General features: G+C 35.4%; 1 protein-coding gene across 2 annotated transcripts; it reads right to left on the reverse strand.

Moving 5' to 3' along the window:
• Positions 1–333: 333 nt before the first annotated feature.
• LOC121407044 (IST1 homolog) lies at positions 334–20382 on the reverse strand. Of its 2 annotated transcripts, XM_041597950.1 has the most exons (11): positions 20246–20382; positions 13657–13772; positions 12257–12333; positions 10907–11098; positions 10207–10290; positions 8674–8787; positions 8066–8263; positions 6598–6660; positions 3581–3646; positions 1911–1950; positions 334–1525 (listed from the first exon to the last, which is right to left on the reverse strand). In XM_041597950.1, exons 2-11 carry the CDS (start codon positions 13742–13744, stop codon positions 1299–1301), a joined length of 1149 nt encoding a protein of 382 aa, XP_041453884.1. In that variant the 5' UTR covers positions 13745–13772; positions 20246–20382; the 3' UTR covers positions 334–1298. The 2 variants fall into 2 exon arrangements, with proteins under 2 accessions (XP_041453884.1, XP_041453885.1); XM_041597951.1 differs by lacking the exon at positions 6598–6660 and having other exon boundaries at positions 20246–20381.
• Between the last annotated feature and the right edge of the window lie 2669 nt (positions 20383–23051).

Consider the following 23051-nt stretch of genomic DNA (forward strand, 5'->3'; position numbering starts at 1 on the left):
ATTTTGAGTTTATGAACGCATTTCCAAATAATGCGGATAATTGCCATGGTGCGGTCACAAGGTCACCCTTTTCCAACACAACCGCATCGGAGGGGGCGTGTCCAGTTGTCATGACGATTATCCGCCTTTTTTCAGGACTGGCGCTCGTAAAAATAATACGGCTTATTTTCAGAGTTTGTGAACGCAATTTTTATTGAATTATCCGCATTACTCTTAGGTGGCTAATTGGAGGATAAATTTATGAAAAGGGTATAAGTCACATCTACAGTATCATTCATCATTACAATTACAGCAGACTTGATTTAGAGCTAGACTACCTTTTTGTGCAATGGGGAATTCACTTTCAATGAAGGTAAAATATAAATATATTGTTCTTCTCTAAGAACTACTTTGATTGATGAAATTCATTCTATGCCACTGGCCACTGACAACAATAAACCATCGAGAAGTGGAAATTATGTTGGAAAAAAATCCTGGATAAAATGGCAATAAATACATTGCTATGAAATAAACATTATGTCAAAAACATCTAGCTTTCTGTATGACGAGATTTCAAAGACATTCAGGGCCCAAGCATACCTCATTCACATATTTGGGTGGCATTTTCCATTAATATGATGAAAGGGGGTTAACGATCAATTGTAATATACATTACAATTCTATATAAAACAAAACATCTTCAGCATTCTTCCACCATTCTTTTTTTTATGTCATCTTATTCATTTCTGTAAAATTATGATTGAATTGAGTATAGGATAACTCATTTCATAAATAAAAAGAAAAATCAAAATATTCACAGAAATGACTAAATAATATGTCTCAATGCAATTACTGTCATTATTTTCTTGCAGCAAAGAATGCCAAGACAATTATTATAAATGTATCAATCTCTTCTTTCTATAAGATTTTTGCTCTAAAACGGCATCAGGATGTATTAATGTAATGATTTGATATTAGAAATTACTTATTACTACGATTGTTCTTAAGGTAACGTGTAATAGTGTTAACTTTTTAGGAAACACAGAGCCAAAAAACATTTCAGCAAATATACATATATATCATCCTTACAAGCTGCATAAAATGTACATATTTATCTTCCATTAACTCTGTGACATTCAGAAAGATTTCTTCATTCACAGATTCACTATAGCCTTCCTATTTCCATATGTTACAATTACAATTATATATTTTTTTTAACTTTTATTTAGAGAAGCATCTATAAGATTAAAATACATATATTGGTAGAGAATTAAATAATATACATTAAGAAAATAGAGTACAAGACTAAAATGAATAATTTATTTCTTCTTTTTGAGTTCTTCAAACCTTCTGGTGAGATCGTCAAAGTCCACGTCTTCCCCTCCAGCAGACTTACCACCGACAGTGGCATCGAGGGGTGGGAATGAGTTGACCGGTACAGCTGGGAGGTTGGGTATGCTATCACTGGGAAGCTGGGCATTAGGGGGCTGAGCTGGGGGCTGGACTGGGGGCTGGGTAGGGGTGTTGGTAGCTGCAGGTGGAGGATCTAAATAAAGATGGAGAATGGCGTTTTATTATAAGATGGGTTTCGCGTTGTACAAGTTGATCTTATTCATCATTCAAGAAAATTTAAAGGGAAATGAAGATTATTCTCAAATTTCCACTTTCATCGCGCTTCCAAGCAAAATAAAACACATACATGTACATGCAGACATATAGGACCCAGTTAATGATGCTGATTCTAATTTAACAAGACATTTTGCAAAAAGGAGAAGGAATGACAACTCAAAATAGAAAAGTAACTCTGGAAAGATTATTGGTAATAAGAAATACAAGGATAAAACTATCAAATTTACATCTATTCATTTTCACTAATGTTATTATTTTAAATGAAAGGTATTAATCTTGATAGGAAAAAAATTGATACTCACATGGAGTTGGGTTGCTGTCATGGAGCTCATATGGTGGTGCCTAAGATAAGATATGAGAGAAAAAAACACATTTAGGCTATGATTGGAAATACATTGAATGACCATGCACTATATAATTGCAACGAGCAAAGTACAAGTTCTTTTGTTTTAAGAAGCAACAACGTGCAGATAGATGGATACATGTATGAACAATACAGTAAGCAGCGTGCTTTGATGTAGTGGTTTAGTAAACAGTAGAAGTATAGTAATGACATTAGTACTAGTGTAGAAGTAGTAGTAGTAGTGGTACTAGTATTAGTAGTAGTAGTAGTAGTAGTAGTAGTAGTGGTGGTAGTAGTAGTAGTAGTAGTAGTTGTTGTAGTAGTGGTGGTGGTAGTAGTAGTAATAGTAGTAGTAGTAGTAGTATAGTAGTAGTAGTAGTAGTAGTAGTAGTAGTAGTAGTAGTAGTAGTAGTAGTAGTAGTAGTAGTAGTAGTAGTAGTAGTAGTAGTAGTAGTAGTAGTAGTAGTAGTAGTAGTAGTAGTAGTAGTAGTAGTAGTAGTAGTAGCAGCAGTAGTATAGTAGTAGTGGTAGTAGTTAAGTAGTAGAAGTAGTAGTAGTAGTAGTAGTAGTAGTAGTAGTAGTAGTAGTAGTTGTGGTGGTAGTAGTAGTAGTAGTAGTAGTAGTAGTAGTAGTAGTAGTAGTAGTAGTAGTAGTAGTAGTAGTAGTAGTAGTAGTAGTAGTAGCAGTAGTAGTAGTAGTAGACATAGTAGTGGTGGTAGTAGTAGTAGTAGTATCAGTAGTAGTAGTAGTAGTAGTAGTAGTAGTAGTAGTAGTAGTAGTAGTAGTAGTAGTAGTAGTAGTAGTAGTAGTAGTAGTAGTAGTAGTAGTAGTAGTAGTGGTGGTGGTAGTAGTAGTAGTAGTAGTAGTAGTAGTAGTAGTAGTAGAAGTAGTAGTAGTAGTAGTAGTAGTAGTAGTAGTAGTAGTAGTAGTAGTAGTAGTAGTAGTAGTATAGTAGTAGTAGTAGTAGTAGTAGTAGTAGTAGTAGTAGTAGTAGTAGTAGTAGTAGTAGTAGTAGTAGTAGTAGTAGTAGTATTGTAGTAGTAGTAGTAGTAGTAGTAGTAGTAGAAGTAGTAGTAGTGTAGTAGTAGTAGTAGTAGTAGTAGTAGTAGTAGTAGTAGTAGTAGTAGTAGTAGTAGTAGTAGTAGTAGTAGTAGTAGTAGTAGTAGTAGTAGTAGTAGTAGTAGTAGTAGTAGTGTGGTGGTAGTAGTAGTAATAGTAGTAGTAGTAGTAGTAGTAGTAGTAGTAGTAGTAGTAGTAGTAGTAGTAGTAGTAGTAGTAGTAGTAGTAGTAGTAGTAGTAGTAGTAGTAGTAGTAGCAGCAGTAGTATAGTAGTAGTAGTAGTGGTAGTAGTAGTAGTAGTAGTAGTAGTAGTAGTAGTAGTAGTAGTAGTAGTAGTAGTAGTAGTAGTAGTAGTAGTAGTAGTAGTAGTAATAGTAGTAGAAGTAGTAGTAGAAGCAGTAGCCATATAGCAAAATTCATCAGCTAAAGCCTGTGAGATAAAAGAATAGAATTTCAAGAACTTCTCTTGGCTTTTTCAAGCACTCAAGCTGCTCTCAAAATAATTTGTATAACTTAAAATAATGTTAAGTTACAAAGCAACTCATATGGGACCGAGATGAATGTACTTACAGGCACATTGTGTGGGAGAGGATTGGGTGTTGGTTGGTAGCCCCCTGCTGCACCCATTGGCTGTTGCTATGGTAACAAATAAAACATGCAAACAAAGCAAATAATATTTCCATGTTCAAAATAGTGACGGGAATAAATCATATATTGTGGAATTGACAGGAAATATTAAAAACAGGTATATGCAGCATGGATTGCTTGACTGACTAGTTTTGGTCAAAGAAGCAAGAGGAGAACAAAAAGAAATGTCTCTTTGATCAATCCAAATCATTTCTAGACTATAAGCTTTATTCTAAATATAGTGTAATGATTCAGAAAGCCACAATCATATTGCACCTTCTGTGAAAGTTTCATTTGTTTGGTTTGATTGGTTTTGTAAACAAAGTCTATTATGTAACAGAATTGCTTTTCCGTTACTTCAAATTTTGCAGTGTAAAAACATGCTGCACTGCTTTCAGTCTAACAGTGAATCAGTATTTTTGCAGAAATTTCTCTCTTGTATTTTTAAATTTGGTAAACAGCAATCAACAGTGCGGATTTGAGCAGCTTAGACATTCATCATTAATGACACAAAATAGAAGATTTTTGAGAATCAAGAAGTTTAAACAGGTAGTTTAATATGAGACGATTCAGGACTTCTGAAATATCCTGAAATCAGTGGAAATAGAAAATGTAAAAAGCTGGAATTTGAATGGCAAATAATATCAGGTATGTCCATACAGTGGTATTGCAATTTGATGACTCTCATTTAAAAGGGAAATGATCTTGACTTTTGTAGATAAAAAGCAAAATATAAAGAACTTATTCAAACAAAAGTGAAGCATTAAACAAGTTATGAATGTGTGTAGGGTGCATTGTTTGTTTCCTTTCTGTCAAACTTGGAATGGGTTTAAAAGCACTGATCTTACAAAATAACATGTGTATTACAAACAAATGAAGTAAGGCCTTCATTTTTTTTCTAGCATAACAATAAACTTGAATGGGCTTTCCAGATATGTAAACTTAATTTTGTTAAAATATTGATGTTTAATTCATGAGAAGGATACTTACAGGGAAAATGAAAAATTACTTTACATCCAACATGAATATGCATGTGTTTACACTTTCAAATGTTAATGAATTTAATATGTTAATATGCAAGAGTTTCCAAGATGATGTTGCTATACATTTATGAATAATTTTGACTATACTGTAGCTGTCAATTTATATTTCTTAAATCATATAGGATAAAAGGAAAACAAAAAAATAGGAAGTAAAGGTATAACTTCAGGTATCATCTCCGCTCCAACTAGTATATTTTAACTATGCAGAGTAGGTTATCTAAAGCAACAATAAGCATAAAAAATTTGATGTAATATTACGCTATCATCAAACCATGTCTATAAACCCTCTTTAATTAACCATACCAAGATAGTAAATTAGCCATTTGCTTTGACTCATACCTTAGCATTGGATAGAAAAGGCGACCCTAACCTTACAAGCACTGCTTTTCACAAGATCCCCTTCATCTTTCTTTCATTATTTTCATGATTTGTTTGAATTTTTTTCAACTGTCAATAATGTATGATTATACTGAAGATTTGTAATGTATGAATGTAAAAAAAAAACACCTTTGTAACACACTTGTATGTACAGAAAAGAAAGATGAATAAAATTTCTTATAAGAGTGTAAAAGTATAGCTTGATCATGATACAGTATGTGTGTAAGTATTACAAAACAGGTATAAAAATGAAGAAAAAATGGACGCTTTAATTTCTATGCAACCCTTCAGCTGTTCTAAATTGAAGCAGTTTTTTTTATACCACATATATGCAAAAAAATGTACTCTCTTTCAAAGAGAAAACATGGACAAGGAATTTAGAGTGATTATAGTTTGAACTTAAATGCTTCGCTTGTGAATTTGAAAGAAATGGTGGCTTCCACATCCGTGCGATTTGTGGCTGTTGTGAGGGCTCCCGAACAAAAAATATGATGCAATGTACATGTTTACATTTGTGAAGTAAGAAAGCAACGCAGGTATTCACAATACTGTGCAAAAACACTCGCAAAAGCACAAGCACCATAATGTTGTAAATTGAGAAACTACCTTCAGGTGCACTGCATTGCCACTTACACACAATCATCTGTGCACTAATCATATCTTATTATTTCAACAATTACAGATAGTTAGTCAAAATAAAGATACAAATACACACCATGTATATATACAACCTTCTCTGAATAAGCCACGATGTGATAGTAGGTGCATAGAATTATGCTAATTATATTGAAGCATGTTATAATGAGAATAATTTTCACACATTTATAGCTGTGATACAGTTGATATATCATGTATATACATGTATAAATGATGGCTGTTGAATACAATGTTAAGTGAATGAAAAATTACATAAATCTATGAATTGAAGAGACAAGAGCAACATCGAGTGACAGATTTTGATCAAGAGGGCTGGAATACAGTTGATCATATTATCCAATGCATTTCTTTCAAAAAGTAGGATGAGAGAGAGAGAAAAGGAAAGGGAGCAAAGCCTTTGCATTGTTTCAAATTGGTTGTCAGTAGTGACAGCTACACAAGCCCAAGGATTTGACCATTTTTTTTAATTTGTCAAAAATTAACAGCTTGTGAGTGATAACAAGTATATTGGTACTGACCAGCCACCTAGTTTCTCAAAATTCTCAAACGGCAGCTTAGAAAACAGAGTAATTTTAATAGAGTACGTCATATCTTAAAATCTATTAAGCTTATTATGAGCTATTCGCAATTTTTTACATTTAGAGATGCAAGGTTTGAACAGCCTAACCATGATACAGAACAATGCACAGGAGAGAGAAGAAATGAAAGGTAGACATGTTTAGTGTATAGACACCCTATCTGACATCACAGCATGGAGAATAGGGGGAAATGAAAGAGAGAGGGGGAGAGAGGGGGGAAGCATAAGAGGGGACAGTCATAGCCAGAGCCAAAGACAGAGGGAGACGAAACAGACGGTCCTGTTTGGACTGACATGTAACTCACCGGTCCATTAGGTACGCCCCCCACTGGGGGTTTACTAGGGAGGGGTGGAGGACCACCCCGGTTCTATATACAGACAAATACACAGATCAATCATTTCAGACACTTCTATAGCTAGATCTGTGGGACAATACCTACTTTAATTGCGATATATTTATACATTGTCCAAATTGAATGTTAGTGAAACAGTAGTTGATACAGCTGTTTCAAAAACATCACAATGTGTGCATATAGAAAATAAAGCATAAAGCAAAAATAAAATTGGCAGAAAATGGAATGGGTTAGTGTTGGAATCATGCATTGTCCAAGGTTTTTTATTCTACTGCATTCAGAGGGTAGGTTTCAACTCATAGGCCCAGTCTGAAGTCAGGTTTAACTTTAGACCATGGTCTAACTCTGTGCTAAAATTATGGGAAGCCAAGAGTGTCAAAATCTTTATTAAATTGTATGTTTACTGTGCTCTTTCCTGATTCATCGATGATGGAGACAATTGTCAATTTATACTTCCTACACAATAATGAATAATTTGAGAGCCAAATGAGCTGAAATATGATATCTCTAATGTTAGTGATTTATGTAACAATTGGCTATCCATACTTAAACCACAACTTTAAACCTGAGTTTAAGTTAAACCTGACTTCAGAATAAGGGCCATAGTATCAAACAAAGAATGGCTAGGAAAGCATGCAATACACCATATTGCTAAAAAGAAAATCATGAAAATACATGTAGAAAAAACTTATTTTAGGGTATGCAATATCAATTGTTTAGCACGCAATAAACTCCTTAGGAAAGATGCCCAAAATTTAAAAGGAAAGATGATTCCCAACAGAATTCCTGTTTCTAGAAAAGCATTTTGGGGTTTTCAAGAATCCATTGCAAGTTCTGTTTTGCTTGATCACAATATTTAAGAAAGAAGCATGTGTTTGAATGCTATTTTAAAAAATCAAAGAAACTTGAATGTCAGCCAATCAGATGCACGCTTCAGGCTTATTTGATCTTTAGAAGTTGCGTTCAAATGCAAGTTTTGTGCAACAAGACCCTGTTCCCTTTATAATATCTATGATTGACCCTAGTATTTATGCTCCCAGTAAGAGCAATATATATATTCAAAGTGGTTTTGAATCTATTGGGAGGATTTTCTGTTACGATTGTCACTGTTAAAACAAGGGACTGTGTCACAAAGCGTTTTTCAAAGTTACGCAAGACTAAGAATCTTACAAACTAAACATGGTAAGATCAAGCTAAAGGTGCAATATGCATATGGCCAGATAACATTCTTACTGGTGGCATACATTGTAGCGCAAAGTGTGTGTGTGCAAATATCTCAAACGAAATTTGTCATAACAATCATATTCTCCTAAAACTTTGGCAACACATATTAGCAACCGATGTTCAAGTTGTTTGGAGTGACATGCATAACTCTACAAGCGTTTTGATGAAACAGCCCCCATGTTTCCTATTTACTTACATTCTGAGGAGGGTAGGCCATCCCAGGGTTAACTGCAGGTGGGTACGGTGCCTGTGCCTGTGGTAGAGGGGCGGTGGGTATGGGGGCAGTAGTCATTCCTCCGCCCCCTCCACCACCTCCGCTGGGGCCAGCTGGGGGACCTGACCCAGGCTTGAACTCATCATCCATATTAATCAACATTTGCTCAACATCATCACCCTAGAGGGATAAGAAGATAAAAGATGCATTGAGCAATTACTTTATTACAGGATTCAACCTTCACCATATCCAGTCATTTACACTACATGTATAAAGGGATAAGAAATATATTCAGTTGAATTTGCATTGAAAACTGCTGGTTCAAAATATATTCAGTGACTTTTATGACCAAAAGATAAACTAAAATTATAGGAAAGATTCTAGATGTTATGAATCAGGCCAATAATACATTGACTTCTATGGGGCTAGTCATGCATATCTTGATGGTCCGATTCCCACAAAATTTGGGTTGCTGAGGTATTACACCAGGCCCTACCGTAGTATAGTACAAGAAATGCCGAAATGCAAAAAAATTGTGACGTCATCGCTTGGGTATACTTTCTTTCATTTAAAGATAAAAGGCTACTTACATTGAAAGCAACTGGGTTTGGGACATATGGTATGTTGTGACTTCTTGCAATCTCAATCAAGTAGTTCTCAACAAGGGTCTGGGCAGGTGCTTTCACACTCATCTTATGCTTCAACTGTCAACAAAGAAAAACAAAGATGGTTTTTAGATACATTGGCCCGTATTCTCAACTTGTGTTTAATATAAACTTGGATCTAAAGTTGTCATTTAACTATGGATAGCCAATTGTGACACAATCCTCTTTCACTATAGGTTCAATTTATCACCTCATTTGACATCCAAATCGTTTATACCTGTCTGGAAATGACAAATAAGAAAGTTGTTTCCATGATGGAGGAATGACGGAAAAACCACAGTAAACAAAAGAAATACACATGGTAATCAAAATTTTGGCTTCCCATAATTTTAGCACCAAGTATAAAAACTGACATTCGTATAATGACCCAGGGGTGTGAGTGATCACAAAAAAAAAGCTGAAAAAAGCTGAAGAGTGTTGAAAAAGTCTGAAAAAGAAAAACCTCTCATACTTTTTGCACAGAGGAAAGCCCAAAATAAGCTGAAATCAAGCTGAAAATCAAAACAAAAAGATCTGAAATCAGATAAAAATCTGAACTCTCACACCCCTGTAATGACCACAAGTAGGGGAAGGCGGGGTAAGTTGTGACAGTTTTTGCTTTTTGCATGTTAGAATTGATATGATTGATAATCTTGTCGAAATGAGTAAATTGCCTTGAAATTTCATTCTTCTGAAATATTTTCCACCTATATATAACTTTCTATCCCCACACTGAAAGTCATCGTGACCTTTGAAAAAAACGATGTCAAATGGCTCAACTTGCCCCATATATGGGGTAGGTTTGAGCCACCTTCTGGGGTAAGTTTGGCCACAAAAACTATGTACAAAATGTATGGGGGGAGAACCAGCATGTCAATTTTTTGTTTAAAGTCTTTTTACTTGCTAATTCTCTATAAATACTAACATCCTGTAAAAGGAAAAAGGCAGTCATGTAAATTTGCTCCTTTCAGCCTGCATTTCAATCGATTTTTATGGTTTATTTTTTTTAAGATACATTACCATAGGAATTACCATGGCTCAACTTGCCCCATGCTGTTTGGCTCAACTTACCCCAGTCCGAATTTAGTGCGATAATTTTGTATCCACACATTTATTATGCATCCATCATATAAAAGACTATGACAAGAATGAAGATCCATACCTGGACTAATAATGTTGTTATCATGTCTTTATTATATTTAAAGACTTGTGTGTTTATAAAGCACTTATCTATTTCACACTCTTTTTTACTTTTTTGGCTGAAATTCATATTTTTCCCTCTAAAAAACTACTTTTTGTTTGAAAGTTGGAAACAATGTGGTGGGGTTAGGGGTTATGCTATGGGTCATCAATACATGACACCACCACAATGTCTGACTCATTCATTATTGGCCTGGGGCTGGTGGCTCAACTTGCCCCTATGCTCAACTTACCCCGCCTTCCCCTACCATATTTCTTCAGAAGTAAACATGATCTTACCCTGCTGTTGACCCAATCTTCTCTGTCAGCAACGCAAATGTCAAAGAATTCCTTGCCATATTTACCTCTCAACTGTCCTGCTATCTATCAATTCAGAAAAGGAAAATGGAATCTTTTGAAGGGATTACATGCAAGAAACTTTGAGGCAGTTTGATATGTCACGTTCAGATAGGCCAATAGATTTGCCAATGATAAAAAAATATCAACATTGCCTTAAACTCAATTAGTTATTCATGCCAAGCAGCAAGATATGGCACATTTTGCAATTTTCCTAACAGTATAAAAGAATACCTATATTCATATAGAGCAATTCTTAAAACAGTCAATAGTTTTGTATGTCCAACCAGCATTTCTTTTTCCAATCCTCCTTCACTTAATGAACTGCTCAGATGATTATGATTTAAGAGCATTATTTCAACATGGAGACAAATCACTTCAAGAATCTCCCGCACATACGGGGTTAGTCATATGTACCACAGAGGCAATTACCACAAAGATTACCACACAGAAATTAATAAGATGCGTATATTATATTTACCCTCCCCCCAAAAAAATATGAATAAAACTAAATAAATAAAAAATAAATAAATAAAATAATTTTTTTTTATAAATACATAAATAAATAAGTAAATAAATAAATATATGAATCATATCTCACATGAGAATATGAAAACAAAATAAAATGAATCAATATAAATACCACTTTCAATTCTGTGACATCCTGGGACAAGCGAGGAGCCACCCAGATCACACTGGCAATGGATTCCTGGAGGGATTCATCAACTGTCTTCATGGAATTGATGAGGCCAAACCGAGCTAGGAGGAGATCACAGTAGAGTTCGACAAGCTCCATGGCCTCTACCAGGTAGTCCTCCCTGATAATATGCTCCACCTTAAATTAGCAACAACAAATAATGCACGAGTTGGAAACTGAGTCTGTTTGGGTTAGTGTGTTGTGTATGTGTGTGTGTGAGAGAGAGAGACTGTGAGTTTGATTCTCAGTCTGAGTGACAATGGGTGATTTCAAGTCCGGTGTTGGCGTTGGTGTTAGTGTTGGAATTTTGATTGCTTCCCCTAGCTCCAAAACCTATTCTGAGTTTGTAAAACTGATCCAGATCACATTATTGATATCTCAACAACCAATGAGTGACTTTTCAGGACCATCTTCATTTTATGTTTGGTGTTATACTCATGTAAAACTTGACCTAACACCAACACCAAAAGGTCAACACTAAACTTGAAATCACCCAAGGAGTCTGTGTTTCATCTCTATGTTCAAGAATAAATTGATTTTTTGATTCTGTGTGTGTGTGTGTATTTGTGTGAGTGAGTCTGATTCTGAGTGACAATGAGTCTGTGTTTGAGTCTGAATTTGGGTTTTTTATCTCTATGTTCAAGAGTGCATTGACTTATGTGTGCGTGTGTGTATTTGTGTGAGAGAGAGAGTTTGAGTCTGATTCTGAGTGACAATGAGTATCGGGTAAGTAATTTGTCAAGAAGAATCATTGATTAGATAATGAGTGCCAAGAAAAAAAAACTTGATTAACTTGTCTACTCTACCAGCTCAACTAATAATCGAGAGAGAAATCTTGTTGCAATGAGAACTGGGTCATTCTATGTTATTATAACTAACCATACATCATAGAGTACTTCTTTCTACATTTATACATTTATTTAATTTGTGTTAAATATATAAGAGGGTCAGAACAATAGGTACATTGATGGCCCTAGACATTGCTCACCATATATTTGGGGAAAAAACTGAGTATAATTTGGCACTGCAAGATTTCATCCCTGATGAATTGCCATAATATGCCATTACCATGGCAACAAAGAACCAAATGCACAAGAAAAATGTGTATAGGTATGTTTTCACTTCAAAAGTATAAAAAGCAAAGTATCATGAGCATTTGATGTAACTGAAGAAGTAGGCCTAGTTTGATCAGCAAGACTTGCAATGAAATGACTGCCCGACCTCCCAACCACAGAACCCCTGTCAAGCTTTATTTTGGTGATGATAAAAAGTTATGATTTTTCAGTTGTTATTTACCCTTATTCTTGCTCTTTCATCTTTACCATTGGCAAGATAATCTGCCACTTCTTTCCTTGCCTTCTGAGCCTGTTCAGCTAATTAATGAAAAAAAGAATAAGCACATAAATTAAAACATTTCTAAAGGTTGTAAAAATCAGTTTACAGAAATGGATTCATATTCACATAAAGTTTCATTGTGGTACATGTACTTACACATATAGGTCTATTGTTTGGTTTATTCTTGGAAAAACTTATATCCTTGGGAAACTTAATTCAAAAATATTAATCTTATAATAGAACTGCAATACCAAATTCATATAAAGAATTCTTTGTCATATGTACTGAATTTTCCTTACATTTGTAAAGTTCCATTCTTTTATCCCTTTTCATCTCTTTTTTTATTATGCACATGTTTATTTGATCGATATTTGTGTTTACTTATTGTGAATCTTAATAATTTTCATTCTTCTTTTATCATATTTCATTTATTGTGTAAACATGTACAATCAAGTCTTTGACTGCCACTGATGTGTTTGCATTAATATTCATAAAGTGATGCATTCAACAAAACAGCAAATAGGAGTCCCTGATTTATGTCTAAAAATATTTATATGATCTATAGTACCCAGTTGGCCTATTGTTGATCTATAGCATTGTTTCACAGACTACTTTTATAACAAAAAAAGACACTATGAATAGAATCATCTCAACTTTAAAAAAACATAAAAATAGCAGATTTAAATGTGATGCACTACAAAATGCCATTACAGTTATAGGAAAATACATTGTAGCTTCCAGTAAAATTCAAGATTTTCCCCCTGTTTACAGAAGGAACTGCATATTGCTCCTAGGCTTTTGTGTATAGCTTGCATCTAGTGTCAAAGACATCTTTTTCCATTTAATTCAATTCAGTATTTATTTCCAAATTCATTAAAAAGAACAAAATGAGAACAAAATTATATATACACACAAAGAAACCATAAATAACATAAAACAAAGCAAAGGTACCAAGAGAACATAACTGAAACAAATAGTGGTAATGATAAAATTATGGTTGGCACATAATTATGAAAAATATAGATGAACAAAATAATGAATGGAAATTGGGTATGCACAAAAAAAGCCATAAAAAGGCTTGTCAAAATGCACATACCAAAGATACATAAATCGTTAAAATAAAATTCAATATAAAGTCTGTGCCGTATCATTTAGAAGAAATCTCAGTCAACATCTTTAAGAGTGGTTCCCCCAAAATACCCATTGTTTTTGTATGCAATGAAATCGAGGGATTAACAAAGGAAAAGGTGATGAGCGTTTCCTGCTGATGGATGCACCTCAGACTTTAAGGCCTATCATCAGTGATCACATACAAGCAGCAGTGCAATGTGCATCTTCAAGATTTAGTGAATGACACTTACTCTTCTTTTTCTCCAAAAGCTTTAATCTGTTGACACTCAGCTTCAGGTTGGTTTTCATCTTTGTTGCACTGTAACCTCCGCTAAACATGATTGGGCTGTTGATATGTTAGATTAACCTAGTGTAAAATAAACATTACCAATATTGAATTAGATTGCACTATTCCCAAAGGTGTACAGAGAACATGTTTTGCAGTCGAGAATTTCAATACTGATCAATATAAGAACTCATTTTTCTTACAAACAACAGTGGACTGGAACCATCTTCCAGCCACCATAGCAACTTCTCAGACAGTCGCAACCTTCAAGGCAGCTGTTGAAGACCACCTCCTCCGGTTCTGCTAATCTCCATAAGCCCCTCTCTCTCATCCGGTGCGCTATACCAAAACGGTCCTGCACTGTACACATCCAGATCCATATGTTAAGCACCAATATAGATGAATATAGATCTACTGAAAATTATTAACTGAAAAACAATCCCCCTAGAAAAAGAATGTAGTACAAAAACATATTAAGCATCAATAGACATAAAGATCTAATGAAAATTATTAACTGAAAAATAATCCCCAGAGAAAAAAAAGTATACCCAAATTATAAATTCTACATGTACAGTATGTAACTTCAAAGAAATGTAGTTCTTAACAGCATAATCTAGAGTGTTCCCAACTTATCACTCTGTGGCTCACCAGCAATCTCCATAGGAATCCCACCCATGGTTAAAATCATCTCGCACCTGCTACACGCGAATCTTTCACACCTTTTTAGCTCTAATAACTATGACTTTACATCATAGCTACGAATTCTAATCGTGCTATGACACTTACCGAACAATATGGATCGTTTGTTGACTTCTCTTTGCTGTTTTTTTAATAAAATAAAAGCATTTTTTCTTGATCTTCACGTAGATGCCTCTTGATCAGCCTGGATATCAATTTTTGCCTAAAGAGGGCGCGCGATACTATTTACAAGCCAGTTTGTTTACATACGGTTCTTTCTGCAGCTTGTACTACTAGCTGCATTCTAGGTGATCAGCATTATTTTCTTGCTCGTTCAATCCACTTTCATCATCACCTTGTCAAAAGATGGCGTACATGTACTTTACCTATAAGTATATACACGAGATGCAACCTTTTGATTTTTGGTACAATTTCCTATTATGCGCCGACGACTTGAATGGAGAATGTTCGATAGGAAAAATTGAATTTCAATTGTTGTTTGCATAATTTCCACCGCAGTATTGAGGATAACCAAGGACGGATCGAAAGGAGTATCCTGGTTGATATTTGGAGGTAAGCGATAAAAACACTTTTGTAAATAATTTCCAATTCCTTTTTAAAATGAACTTAAAATTCATGATATCAAGATTAACATAGTGGAGAAATATTGAAAGGTTTGGCGTGTTTAATTCCCTCACATTCGTGTGATGAATGAAAACGTCAAAGTCCACTATGAAATCACATGCGTTGTGCGAGGTTAGTATTACTAACCTTGCATGTTGTGTGAGTGTAGGAATCCTGACCTGAGCAATGTCATAGCCCGCAAATGCTGACCCGGGATACTGATACTATAAAAGACCAAGTCACTGCAAGTTCACCCTAACTAACACTGTACATTTCCTAGTCTGTATCAATGACATAACATCTGTTGTCAACCAGAACAATGTGGCTTTGTTTTAAAGCCTTACAATCTGGAACATGAAGTTCCCTGGGTTAGAAGCAGTCTAGGCGACACCGCAATACTTACCCGTGTTAAGAAACTGGGACTCCACTCATGCGCATTTGGGCCGCCCTAGCTTAGAACTAAGCTTTGTTTCACGAAAAATTGAATATTCTTATAATTCAATAAATTTTCTGGCAATTTCCCACGCAACTGGCTACAATTCTGCGATAAATTTTGTCGCCATAGACAGCTATACATGCAACTTTATTTATAAATGGAGCACCCCTTACGAGAGTCGCTAATGCTGCGGAAAAATTGTTAGGCATTTTGGCCTGTGGTCAAGGCATTCTTCTGTTCTATTTCTTTATAGGTATGAGATCGAAATCACAGCGACTATTCACACTGTTCCATAATGATTCCGAAAGGAGGTGCAACACCCCCCACCCACATGGGCGCAAATCCCAGGGGGACACTTCCCCCTAACCCAAAATAGTAGGGGGCACATTATCAAATGTCCCCCTACTATTTGTTTTCTTTTATATATGATGGAAAGAAATAGGCCTACATCATTTAAATCGAAATAAAACATGTATTTTGGACGAGACGACCTTTTTGGGGGGTGATAAACCTTCTTTTTTGTTTTTGTTTGTTTTTGTTGTTTTTTTTTTGCCTGTTTTCCAGCCCCTGGTCCCCCACCTTAGATTTCCGCCCTTGCCTCCCACTACTCTTGATATTGTTTGCGAATCTGTTTTGTAAATTAAAGGGGAATTTCACCCTGATAAAAAGATGATGAAAATATGAGAAAAATCATTTCAAAATATCGGTGAAGGTGTTATTTGACAAAAAATAGAGTTAATAGAATTTAAAATGCTTGATTTATTGTGACCTCTATAATGAGCAGTTGGTCTATCCTAAATATAAAATGCCAAAATTTCCCATTTTTAATGGTCCGTAACGACCCACTTTTTTCTTTTTGAAACAAGTATGAAGTTATCTAATGATATACTAAATGTACCATAAAAATCATTACCATGTATTTCTTGACATTTCATTTACTTTTTTACCATAATTATATCCGATATAGCTGCTTGCAAAGGCCTACGTCGTCACAAAAAAATCTTACCTTTTGAAAAAAAATTGGTGGGGGATGGATTTTCCTCGAACGCATACCAATTTTTTATTTTTTTTCTGCTATTTTCATAATAAACTTTAAATGAATTCAACTTTGCACTACTTAATTTTTTCAAAGACAAAATTACATCTCGTCATCATCATCATCACCATCATCACCACAACCGTCACCACAACCATCATCATCACCAAGACAATTTTCATCATCATCATTGCCATCATCATCTTTCCTTTTTTTTTCCTTTATTTTTTTCCCCATCCCTTCTTTTTTTCTTCCAATATTCCTCCTTTTTTTAGAGCGGCACACCGCCACGCTCCCTCACTGATTATCCGCCTCTATATGCTTGGTGTTGTATAAATTGGCGGATACCTCATAAAATGAAATAAAAGAGAAAATAAGTGTCACGAGCGAAACTGCTCTAATTAACTTATTAATCTACAGGCTACTTAACCACCCTGAATAAAAGACCAAAGGATATTCAAGATATAAATGAAGTGATCAATTTAATGTCACAAAATATAATAAGTCGTTTACATTGAATCGTTGAGAACATAAGTATAATTGCAAACAGATATTCAATAAATCATTTCATATAGAGAAGGAGTATAATCATCATTGACTGTCCCAAGTTTATGGGAAGAGATTGATCTGGAAATAGGCCTTTAAATTATGTTACCGAAAATCTTGGAAAGTTTATCGATTGCTTGATCAAACCTTCAATCGGGTAAATGCGGAGTTCGAAAACAGAAGAGATCGACAAACCACGACGACTACGAAGATTGGACGATTATGACGAGGAACAAGTATGCCGATGATCGACGACGACGACGAAGAACACGACTGACGTCATCAGCGAAGACACGTGTCCTTGAAGAATGAAGAACAAGAGTTGGAGCTCTAACTTGGAAGAATTACGGTCGAGTCCGACGAACAATATAGCTTCGGCTGACTGAAGTGAGTCATTCCCCTCGAATGACATTGTGACTCATGACCTGGACATAGAGGGTAGGTGCTACCCTGACCTACATTGACTCCACATTGACTCTGGGCTGACCCTAGGTTGACAGCCGTCTAAAATAGGAATAGACCAAATACTTAACAGCAAAGGCCCTAACAATATTCTATTCACAAAGATATCAGCTTATCAAAATTAGCTTTCATATTTATTATCAAAGTAAATGAATAACAAGCTTCTATTAGCATAAGCTTTCTGATAGCCAAGAAAATACATAACAGTTGAGAAATCTAATATAATTATTTCTCTCTGAATCGTAGATCAATTATATAATTGACTTTAACAGACTTCAAAAATACAACTTTGTTCATTTTAGTAAGGATAATTATATTCACATTGAAGACTGGAGTAAGATGTCATTTGGTGACAAAATGAGCAGAATATATATATATATGTAAATCTGTCTTTCTTTCTGAAAACAGACATGCCATATTAAGCATAAGAATTGTATTAATATTAAAACGTATGAACCAAACATTACTTACAATTCGGCATCGAGTAGAAAGGAACCTCCCTGCACTGGGTAGGGTGGCACACGCCCTTTTCCTTGGTTAGGAAACACCCCAAATTGGACCTTCTTCTCCAAAATCAAAAGTGAGAGTGAGCTGGCTTGGCTTTTCTTGCCAGCACACCAAACAGAAATATGAAACACAAAGAGTCTGTAATCCTATACACCTGTTAAACTATAGTCTACTTATTATGACAACCCAGACTGTTAAAATACCAGACAACCTATCATGCCTACAGTTTAGTTACTAAGGTATGCAGTCCACATCTGTACATGGAGTTTAACAAAAGAGTTTAACAAAACATGGACTTTAACAAAAGGGTTATCTAATTTTGAATAAGATCCTACAATAAGGAAAGGGAAAAAGTAAGAAGAAAAAGAAGATGAGAAGAAAAAAAGAAAGCCAAACAAATGAGACAAAACAATGTCAAAATTTCGTAATAAAGTCTTCTACGTCAGTTTAATAATGATGTTTTCATTGAAATGAGAACAAAAAAAGAATTGAAACAATGAAGTAAAAAGGACTACATCATAGTGTAAAGAAATAGAGGGAAGCTCCGAGACAATAAAAAGGTTGAAAAAGAAAAAAATATGAAAACACAAAGCTCTCACAACATGAGCATAATAACAAATTGGGAATAAGCGAGGACAAGTAGCTGAGGGACCCCCCCCCCAACTCTCTCTCTAGTTATCTATCTATCTATCAAACTCCATTATATAAGAGAAGAATTTACTAATCAAAATATTACGAGCAAAAAGCACGAGCTGATATTTTTTATAAATATTCAAAACTGATAGAGAGACGCAATCGAATTATTCGATTGCGACAAAATTGATGATCTGAGAATTTAGTGTTTTTAGGAATTCATTAAAAGCATAAAGTTGTATCTCAACATTAAAATATGGCAGGCACAACGCATGAGCTTTATAGGCCTACACCGATAAAAAAATTGGACATTTTAAGTATTTTGGGTAATCATGAAAAAGATTGATATTTCATGAAAGAAAGCTCAAATCCCGAGGAGGAATATTTTTATGAATTGACTTTAAAAAAACTGTGGTACCGTAAGGGCACTAGTATTCAACCGGCATAATTCAAAGATTTTGAAATATTTCCAAAAATATTTAGAAAATATGGAAACTATCTTAATTTCATACCTTTGTTATTTCCAGAGTAATCTGTTGTCGGTATTTTCTTTATCAATCTGTCGACTGTATGCGCGTAGGATCGAATTATGCGCCGATGGCCTATTGCACTGAATGGCACTAGTATTCAACCTAGTGAGGATAGATAGCAAATCTCAAAAGGATATTATATTGGTAAATTAGATCTAGATCTATGTAAGTCTCTGGCTATGATTAATTCCCTGTTTGGTCTCATCTCAAATGGTCTAGTCCATAGTCGGATGGGACAAGGGCAGATTGAGAGACAGGACCATCTTTCATCGCTAGGTTGAATACTAGTGCAGACAGGTTGAATACTAGTGCAAAAAACCGTCGCCGTATAATTCGATCGCCCGCGCACACAGTCAACTCGTTGAAGAAAAAAATAACGGAAAAAGAATAACCAGCATTTGCTCTTAGAAATAAGACGGGTCTGAAATTCAGGTAAATTCTATGTTTCTGTATATTTGAAAAAACTCTCCAAACGGGTTGAATACTAGTGCCCTTACGGTAAGCCCCATTTAATATTTGATTATAAGTCGAATAAAACAGTAAAAGCTGAAAAACGTTCGCGTGATATTCGGCAAGCCCCCCAAAAAAAATAAAAAAATAAAAAAGGTTTTAACTATAATGATCGAAGGTAATTTTGTCTCGCGTAGAACTGGACAAATGAAAAAAAAGATTGTCACTAAAAAAATGAAGGTAATTTTGACCCACGTAAAATTTGGCAAGCCCCCCCCCAAAAAAAAAAAAGGAAAAAAGGTTTTAACAAGCAAAAAAAGGCTAAAAAGAGAGAGACAAGAATATGAACGAAATATCCCCATTACAAATAATGCTGTGATCATCATAAGGGAGGGGTCACATAACTAGTATGAACAACGTATTTAATTCCAAAATATTTACTATAAATCTCAATAGGGGGGATCGGGCAGAAATGAGTGTTGTCTTGACATTCTCATGTCATTCTAAGTCGTCATTACCGGTACACCAAGTTGAATAGATGGGGCTTGTCTGTCGTCCAGGGTCTGACTCTTTACCTTAGTCTTGGTCAATTTCTGAATCCAAAACACACAAAATATTAATAATAAGGGATGATTGTCAGCAACAAACTTACCGTAATATCAAATACTCTGTTCGGAAGAAATTTAAGACTGTACTGTGAACTTCTTAGATATTTTTAATGCCGATGATGGACCGATGTCGTCCAGAAAATTGATCACGATAATGACACATTTGCGCAAGCGCAGTAGTCAATGCAAGATCGCGAGAGAGTGAGTCATGAAAGTTTGTTAAAATATTGGACTATTTCTGGAAATTATTTGGCCTAATCAAGACATTTTAAACTTATAAATGCCTTACATCCTTAAATAAACTCAAGCAGTTTTTAATAAATCATCGATCGTCTAGATTCGTCATGATTATCTTTTATTCAGAAGAAGGATTTTATTTTTTAGGTCGTAGCAGCCTACAAATCTTCATTACATCCGTCACTATTCTTAGAATGGCGACGTAATGTATGCATCACGCGCTGATTCCTGTAATATATGGATATGATTGTCTCACTTGTTCAAACAATGTTTGGAATGAAAGGAGAAAAACGAGGAACGATCCACAACTTCACAAGCTTTTCTCTCAGTGGCGACTGGCATAAATATACAAACTTTTTTCATATTGAGAGTCCCAGATGAGAGTCAGCCTATACAGTGGGGGGGGGGGGGGGGGGGGGGGGGGGCTGACCATGCTAAAAATCACAATTATATGGTCATTTTTACGTTTTTGAACACCGTTTTGGAAAACCGGGGCCCGTTTCTCAACACCTTGACAAGTTAGTCATATCTTTATCCACCAACCACGGAGTTAGTTCCAATCTTACTAAACCCGTTTCTCGAAAGGCTTCCTAACTTAAATAACATTGATATCGATATTATCGGTAAAAAGAGCAGACGAGACGTAGCCTTAGTCACAAAATAGCATAATTTTCAAAAAGAAAATTATAACAAAATTGCAAATATTGTGATGAATTGGGAATTTCATCTTTTAAGAATAATAGCACAGGTATATTATGCACCATATATACTTAGACCATGAAGACTTGAGCATTCAATTGCTGAGAAAATGGAATTATGAATAATTGATCTCGTGACTAAAAAATCACATGTGGACGTTGAGATGGGTACCCCGGGATATCCAATTTTAATAGTTTACGAAAGTAAAACCATAACGGTTTTCGTTGTAAAATGATGATAATAATACGGTATTTTACGATTCCAAACATCATCAAAATATAGTTTAACAATTTTCTTTTAAATCTTAGATACTGAAACTTACTATTTGACAAATTCTATGCATAAATTAGAGATAGAATTTATCAAAATGTTAATAGGGGTCTGAAAACGACAAATACGAGTCCATTTATGGATGGCCTGACGTGGTAGAATCTTTATCAAATAATTTATTTTTCTATTTCAAAATGAATGGTTTTGTGGAGTATTACCAACAGTTTTTGTAGATTCTTTGTATTACCATGATCATAGAATGCATCATCCAACTTGTTTTTTGATGTAATTTCAACATTTTTGATTGATTACGTAAGATTATAATTTTCACATTTCTAGGCACTTTTGCATGTCATAGTCTACCCACGTGATGCCACTACGTCATTAAGAAAGAAGTTGTGACAGGTTCGGAGGTGTCATAAATATTTAGTGAGGTTGTTGTACCCGATCTTGGTAAAGAGGGCTTCGTGAAACGGTTAGCGGACAAGTAGCTCACTATCTCCGATTTAGTCAAGAAGTTAGACTTATGACGGTGTTGAGAAACGGGCCCCCGGTTCCGCGGCCCCTGCTATACACTTTATTCAGGCGCGAATCCAGGGGGGGGGGGCACAAGGGGCATGTGCCCCCTTTTGAGAAGAAAACCCGAGATGTGCCCCCCTCCCCTTTGAAATTAAAGATTTTTCCGGGTACAAAATCTCCTTCATTTGTGGTTGAACACTTTTTGGGGGGGCTTGTCAAATTTTTCCTCCAAAATTCCCCCCCCCCATTGGCAAATACTGGATCCGCCCCTGAATTTATTAACATTTTTGTAGTCATAAATTATTCCTCCAATATTTCATCTTGATTCATTTTTCTATTCTATCATTTTCCACTGAAATAACATGAAAACAAAATGAGAAAATATGGGAAAATTAAAGAGCTATTAGAAAAACTAGAGGGGCCAAGGAACTGGAGCTCAAAATCAGGGGGGGGGGTACTTGCTGGATTTGAGGCTCAAACCCCATCCCATGTACACTCTGGAGATTAAAAAATAATGACAGTGGTTGATCACTCTCTTTAGCCAATAATCGCACCCCCACCCTCCCTCGATCAGGATCACTCCCTCCATGCAGGACTCAATGTTCATCCCCCTCCCCTCCGATCACTCTTTTTAGCCTTGTCACAATCCCTTCCCTCTCAAGATCACCCCCCCCCAAAACTCAATTAATCCTCAACTTCCCCCTTTCATACAAAATGTATTTTATCTCATCTTGCTTTATCCCCCTCCTCTCTCTTCTCACCTCTTCCTTCCACTTTCACACTTAAATTCCTATATCTCTCGCTTTCTCCCTTCTATCGGGCCTTCTATACATTCCCTTCATACCCGCCCTCTCTCACTCGGTTCCTCCCATTCCCCTTAGTGCATTGCCATATGGGTAAAACTTCAATGCCATGTTGTGTTTTAAATAAGATTAGCTGGCTTTTCACTTTACATTGATGGACCAAAATGTACTTTTACAAGCCGTCTATCGATAGATGAAGTCGTTGTCGTATAGCACGAATTTAGGAATGTTTGTTGACTTCTACCATGAGTATACACAGATTGTGCATGTTTTTCAAAGATCTAATAAAAAGTGTACACTTTTTGTATAATGCTGACAAAAT

Source organism: Lytechinus variegatus, chromosome 2 (assembly GCF_018143015.1).
Source record: "Lytechinus variegatus isolate NC3 chromosome 2, Lvar_3.0, whole genome shotgun sequence".
NCBI lineage: Eukaryota > Metazoa > Echinodermata > Echinoidea > Temnopleuroida > Toxopneustidae > Lytechinus > Lytechinus variegatus.

What these genes read in the sequence shown, in the direction of transcription:
- LOC121407044 (XM_041597950.1), bottom strand. Translation starts at nt 13,744, where the DNA reads ATGTTTAGCGGAGGTTACAGTGCAACAAAGATGAAAACCAACCTGAAG. An exon ending in ATGTCACAGAATTGAAAGTG is followed by an intron (nt 10,291 to 10,906) that starts GTATTTATATTG and finishes CTGAATTGATAG; the next exon opens with ATAGCAGGACAGTTGAGAGG. An exon ending in TGACAGCAACCCAACTCCAT is followed by an intron (nt 1,526 to 1,910) that starts GTGAGTATCAAT and finishes ATCTTTATTTAG; the next exon opens with ATCCTCCACCTGCAGCTACC.